The sequence below is a fragment of the Nannospalax galili genome, unplaced genomic scaffold (genome assembly GCF_000622305.1).
Source record: "Nannospalax galili isolate Female #2095 unplaced genomic scaffold, S.galili_v1.0 scaffold14400, whole genome shotgun sequence".
Classification (NCBI taxonomy): Eukaryota; Metazoa; Chordata; class Mammalia; order Rodentia; family Spalacidae; genus Nannospalax; species Nannospalax galili.
In genome coordinates, this window is record NW_008346844.1 from 2,997 (window position 1) to 10,147 (window position 7,151).

Sequence of the window (7,151 nt, forward strand, 5' to 3'; positions counted from 1 at the left end):
ACACTGTAATTATATATAGATAGATAGATAGATAGATAGATAGATAGATAGATAGATAGATATGGTTTGAGAGGTCATAGATCTTAGAGAAAACTCCAAGGATGTCACATCCTTAAACAATTGTAATTTCTTACTATGTGCTAAATATGGATCACTATATTTATAGACAAATATGCCATTCACCATTCATCAAAGAAGCTTCTTTTGCACCAGATGGAAACTACTACAGAGTTCCACAACTGGTCACACACTGAGATTAATTGTCTGTGAAATGTCTAACTCTAAGTGACACACTTACAATGGAACCTTTACACCTAAGACTCATGGAACATAGTGGAACAAGGTGTAGAGAGAATGCTAATGCACCTCTCAATTCTCATCAATGGAGCTTCCTCATTCCACACAGGACAATGAACCCAGGCCTCAGGAACCATTGTGGAAGAGCAGGTGGAAAGATTTTAAGAGCCAGGGAAGGAGGTGCAAGACCACATCGAAATAGAGTCTTAAATGCTCCTGGGACCTTGCTCATATGAATTTACAGCAGTGGTGACAACATGTACAAGACCCATGCAAACTCGAGCAGATAAAAACCTAGTATAGAACTGTGGAAATGAGCAGCAGGCTCCAATATTAGTTGAAGAACTATTGTGCAGCTGATTTCTACTAGGTGAGGAAGAGGACAACATGTACAAGACCCATGCAAACTCGAGCAGATAAAAACCTAGTATAGAACTGTGGAAATGAGCAGCAGGCTCCAATATTAGTTGAAGAACTATTGTGCAGCTGATTTCTACTAGGTGAGGAAGAGCTGATCTTCTTTAAGGGAGTGACTCTAGATAGATTGACTAGACCCTAGTGGATGAACGTGTGCTGAGGGATATCAGGGTACATTAACTTGACTGGATAGGCCTTAACATACATGACAGAATGCATAAAATGCAGTGGGGTTGGGCCTATGGGAGGTGCGACTAATGAAGGCAGTATAAACAGGGCTAAGATGTTCTGTATGAAATACACAAAAATTTAGTAAAAATATATTAACACAATAGTAAATAAAATATTAAAAATCCAGTCCATTAAAAACATGTCTTCCCTTTTCTGCATCTTTATGATAGCATAGTATAATGTAAAACTTGGTTTCTCATAGACTTTGCTAGGTTGTATTGGGTTTGAATTATCTGCAGAAAGGAGCTAGGAATGAGGGAAAGCAATAGCGTACATACACTTCGGAGGCGAAGAGGGTAACCATGTGATAAATTTTGTCACAACTGAATGAGGCTAATGTGATCAATATGCAGCAGAACAGGGAAAGGAAATGCAATTTGACAATGTAAGAAGTGTAGAGTCTCTATTCACTCTCCATGTTCTAATACTTACACTGATTATGCTAAGGTGAGGGAGTGCGCTTCCATCTAGTGTCTAGATTTAAACACGTCTTGTAATGAATCTTGGTAGAATATAAACTTAGGGCATACCTGTTACTTTGTTACCCAAGTTAGTGTTTTCAACATTTACACACAGAACACACATTTCAATGAAATCACTACCTTTCCCAGTCACTGCTGTATTCCAGAGTCTCTCATGGGATCACCTTCAAGTTTTCCCTAAGGAATTTTTAGTCCTCTAGTAATTTTTAGGAATATGAGACAATAAGTGGTACATATTTTGTACTGGAAATATTTTATGTAACTAGAAGTATAACTGGGAGATTTTTCAATTGTATTTTACTCCCAATTATAGCTCTGTTTAGGACTTTACATGAGTATCAAAAGATAATTCAAACACAACATGTTTAAAATGGGTTGTATTAATTTTACTTTTCTCTCTGAGTTCTTTCTGTTTGTAAAACATTATCTTTGTGGAATTTATGGTCATTTTTTTAATTCCTTCTGTGAAAAATCCCGCTGCATTCTCTAGCAACATCTTTTGTGTATTTTTGTTTCCTGGAACCACTCAGTAGCCCCGCTAATTCAGAGCACTCTTAAGAGTTGTGCCTTGCTTGCTGTCACTTCCTCCAGCTGCTCATGCCTCCTTCTTTTCTCTAACTCTAGTGTTTGCTGTCAGCGCTCACAAAACTAGTCTAAGAAAGCACTGTGGTCATTGTACAGCCTCACAAGTTATAAACATCTGGAGTCATGGGGCTGGAGAGATGGCTCAGCGGTTAAGAATACTGGTTGTTTTTGCAGAAAAGCCAGGTTTGAATCCCAGCACCCACATGGCAGCTAACAACTGACTGTAACTCCAGTCCCATGGGATCTGACAGCCTCTTCTGACCTCTGCGGGCATTGCATGACACAGGTGCACTTACCTACATGCAGGCAATACACACATACACATAAAATAAAAAGAAAAATAAATAAAATTTTAAAAAATCTGGAGTCATTAAAAGGCCTCATATAGTGAATAGAAATTGGATTTTGGCACCTGAAGCAAATCCTTTAAATTTAGTTCAAATCCTTCATATCTTCTTCTTCATGACTTCCTGTGGGGAGGGGCATTGAGCCTTCCTTGTGCATCCAGGCAAGACAGTTGTGTTTCATTCAGGGAAGAGAGACATTCAGGGAAGAGAGGAATTACAGTTTTCTTGTGAGTTCAGTACTCTGATCTGCAGTGTTCTAGAATTTCAGTCTTTACATATCTTCCTGAAGTTTTTTTTTTTTTTCGGTCTTTTTGAGACAGGGTCTCCCTGTAGCCCCAGCTGCCCTGGAATTCACTATGTAGACCAGGCTGGCCTTGAACTCACAGGGATCTGCTTGCCTCTGCCTCCCGAGTGCTGGGATTAAAGGCATGTGCTACCACTTCCTGAAGTTTTTATTGTTCTAGAAATACTAATAATACATGAGCCTTTGTCTGTGGGGCATGAATTCTATGCAGTAGCTAGTACAAGTTTCAAGAAAAACCAGAAGATATTCCACCGATCTACCTTTATTATAAAAACATATAAATATTTATTATCTCTTGTGTATACACTAGGTGTTGCTTTAGGTGCTGCATAAATAGTATTAAAGAGAAAATAATATTTCTACAATTTTGGAGCTTAGAGGTAAATGTATGTAGGTACCTGAATCAGTGTTTATGTATTGTGAGAAGACAGCGGAAACAATTTAATAAAGGTATAGTATTTAAAATTTCATTTTGTTTTTATTTTATGTGTGTGAGTGTTTTGTCTGCATGTATGTAAGTGAATCCATGTTGGGTAAAGCTCACAGAGGCCAGAAGAAGGTGTTGGACTCCCTGGAACTGGACTTAGGGGCAGTTGTTAGCCAACATGTGGGTGCTAAAATTGAACCCAGGTTCTCTGGGAGAGCAGGCACTGCTCTTAATTGCTGAGTCATCTTTTTAACCCAAAGGTGTGGTGTTTTATAGGTCCTATACTAGTATATAAGGATATGTGTTATGGATACATGAAAGGTTATCTTGATCCTCTGATTTAGGGTGTGCCCTCAGTATATTCAACATTGTGTCATCTTAAGAAGTAATATCATTATCTTGAACTGAGCTATAAACATAGGATACCTAATAGTTTTTACCTTCAAAGTCTGATCACTAGAGAAAACCGTGGGGAAACATAGATCTTACATTTTTAATCAAGTCCCAAGGGTTTTCCAATTCAACAAACCTCTTGGGCCATATTATCAGGTAGCTCTTTTGGCATCAGTAGATGCTATTTACCAGCCTCTGGCTTGAGAGGACACTTGGGTCAAAACCACCAGAAATCATGATCTGCTACTCATGGTGTCTCTCAGAACTTGGAGGAGAGAGGTGAGGGATGAAATAGTTTAAATAAATTAGAAGTGAGCTTTCTTCCTTTCTGTGTAGTTATTCCCTAAAATTTATCAAAGATATTGTCCCCTGAAACACAGTAGGGGAGAAGAATTTACCTGTTCGTTTCCTGAAGTGGGAATGCTCAAGGGTGAGTGTTGAATTGTATGTAATGCATTCTGCTAGTCCATATCCCTCCAAGGGACCCAAGGAGCCCTTTACATGCCTCCTCTTCTCTCTGTGAGCCTGAGAATCGAGGTGGGCTGTCAAGACAGAAGTGGCTCAGAAATGATGCAAGGTAAGAGTCACCATTAGCACTGGAAATGAAATTGTCTTTTGTATTCATATATTCTTTCATATAAAATGAAGAATAGCAAAAGTTCTTGAAAGGTAGAACTGAAGATCAACTATGAAATCTTCCTTTCAATCTCATTATGCTGAGGTGGATTGGAAAAGCTCCTGTACAGCAAAAGAAAGAAACAAGGAAGAAAAGTAGAAACCCAGTGAGTGAGAGAAAATTTTCACCTGTTACACATCTGTGAGAGGATTAATATCCAGAATATACAAAGAACTAAAAACACAAAGTAGTTATTCCCTAAAATTTATCAAAGATATTTTCCCCTGAAACACAACAGGGGAGAAGAATTTACCTGTTCCTTTCCTGAAGTGGGAATGCTCAAAGGTGAGTGTTTAATTGTATGTAATGCATTCTGCTAGTCCATATCTCTCCAAGGGACTCGGAGAGCCCTTCACATGCCTCCTCCTTCTGTGAGACAACCACTGAGCTTGAGAATAGAGGTGTGTTGTCAAGACAGAAGTGGCTCAGATATGATACAGGGCAAGAATCACCATTAGCACTGGAAATGAAATTGTCTTTGGTATTTATATGTTCTTCCAATTACATAAAATGAAGAATAACAAAAGGGTTTGAAAGGTAGAGCCAGAGATCACTATCAAATCTTGCCCTCAATCTCATTATACTGGGTAAGTTGGAGAAAGCTGGGATCTCATCTTAATGTTTCTGTTTTTCTCATCCTCACAGTAAGACCTGGGGAAGAATGGCCTCAGACAATGACTCCACTGTGAAGGAGTTTATCCTGCTGGGATTAACACAGCAGCCAGAGCTCCAGCTGCCTCTCTTCTTCCTCTTCCTGGGAGTCTATGTGGTCTCCGTGCTGGGGAACCTGGGCTTGATTGTTCTGATTGTTTTGAATCCTCACTTGCACACTCCTATGTACTACTTTCTCTTCAACCTTTCCTTAACAGATCTCTGCTACTCCTCTGTCATAACTCCCAAAATGCTGGTGAGTTTTGTGACACAGAACCTCATCTCCCATGCTGAGTGCATGGCTCAGCTCTTTTTCTTTGCCTTCTTTGTTATTGATGAGTGTTTTATTTTGACATCAATGGCCTATGACCGATACGTGGCCATCTGTCATCCTCTGCTTTACAAGGTCACCATGTCCCCTCAGGTCTGCTTTGTGCTCATGGTGGGAGGGTATGTGATGGGTTTTATGGGTGCCATTGCCCACACCATTTGCATGTTGAGAGTCACCTTCTGTGATGGCAACATCATCAATCACTACATGTGTGACATTCCACCTCTCCTGAAGCTCTCCTGCACAAGCACCTCCATCAACGAGCTGGTGGTTTTCATTGTGGTGGGTGTCAGTGTGATAGTGCCCAGTCTCACCATCTTTGTTTCTTACACCTTTATTCTCTCCAACATCTTCAGCATGCATTCTACAAAGGGCAGGTCCAAGGCCCTCAGCACCTGCAGTTCCCACATGATTGCTGTTTCTCTGTTCTTTGGATCATCATCGTTCATATATTTTAAATCCTCTCCTGCTGGGTCTGTGGATCAAGATAAAATATCAACAGTTTTTTATACTGTTATGGTTCCCATGATGAATCCCTTCATCTATAGTTTGAGGAACAAAGATGTTAAACTTGCACTGAGTAGGACTTTGAAGAAAATGGTCCTCACTTAAATAGAAGAGATATTAATTTTAAATGTTAAGAAAGTATGGACACAAACATAATGCTATCATCATGACTTCAGCTGAGCCTGATAGCTAAACATTGTCATAATTGGGCTTGTTGACGGCTGTGCTCATTCATTAAAGGAGGGCCAAGCAGGGTCACTGAACCCTCACCTCTGTATCTAGCCACACTTCCCAGCCAACTGTATGTAATTTGACCCTAATCACACATGGTCTTCTTGGCTTGGGGAGGGCTAAAGTATACAATCTTGGGAAGGCTAGGAAGAGAAAGTATAACCCATGCTGGGTAAAGGCTTTCCAGTGTGCATACCTTCAGGTCATACATATACCTCAGGAACCCCTCAGTTATCTTGAAACCTTTTAAAGGGAACTGACACCAATTGTAACCACTCCAACAGCTATCAAAAGACCTGAAAGCAAATCCAAATCCATCACTGTAGAGTCCATCCTTGGAATTAAAAAGAAAAATGAGGAAGAACCCAATAGAGGCATGCTTTTGGAAGCCCTGGTCAAGAAATTCCAATGGACTCTTATGAGCAGTTGAAAATTGCCCTGTTCTGACATTTTTCTAGTTCCCTGTCTAGAACTTGTAATGCTAATTACTCTTGCCTTTACTTCTTCACATCTCCTATTCATAATTCAAAGGCTTTCTTTTCCTCCTTGCTGAGATAAGAGTTATACAATTTGGGAGTTTTTTAGATAGACCCACTTCAATTGCCTCACCCTGTGTCCCTTTTCATAGTGGAAGAAGCCAGAGCAGTCGGTGTCCCTATTAATACCCTATTGGCAATTTGGGTAACCTCTTCAGAGGATGGTGTGATAAGAATAGGAGATAGGAATTGGCTAAGCAGTTAGGGTAAAAGACCCCAAAGAAAAGTAGCCAGTTTCTTGGCTAAAACTCACAATGGCCTCTTAAGCAAGCTACTCTGATCCAAAGGCCAGAAATGTTGAAAATACTTGGGAGATTTATTCTAATAATAAAAGATTTTAGGGTTACCTCTTCAGAAGGGGGAATGTTAGAGTAGCCAAAAGACCCATAAAAATATATAAATGAATCAAAGAAGAAGAAAGATAACATGAAATTATCAGAACAATGATTGGGAGATATGGGAGGAGTTGGAGGGGAGGGAGTACACATGGATTGGATCAAAACATCTTATATACATGCGTGACATTCTCAATAAACCATTTATTTTTTGAAAAACAGATAGGATTAAAAAAAGGAGAGGTTATGCTTTTGTGAAGAACTTAGAAAAGTAGGCAGACTCAGAAAGCTGCATGGCTGCAGCCCTGTTAACTACTTATTAAGGATGTGGATCCTGGGAAGGAAAGTACATTATATCACTAAAGGACCAATTATTCTATCTCCTTAGTATAGCTTATGGT

General features: G+C 39.6%; 1 protein-coding gene across 1 annotated transcript; it reads left to right on the top strand.

Annotated features, from left to right (window-relative positions):
• The first annotated feature begins 4,817 nt into the window (after positions 1–4,817).
• On the top strand, positions 4,818–5,753 carry LOC103742190 (olfactory receptor 147-like). The gene has a single exon (XM_008843190.2). It carries the CDS (start codon positions 4,821–4,823, stop codon positions 5,751–5,753), a length of 933 nt encoding a protein of 310 aa, XP_008841412.1. The 5' UTR covers positions 4,818–4,820.
• Positions 5,754–7,151: the final 1,398 nt, after the last annotated feature.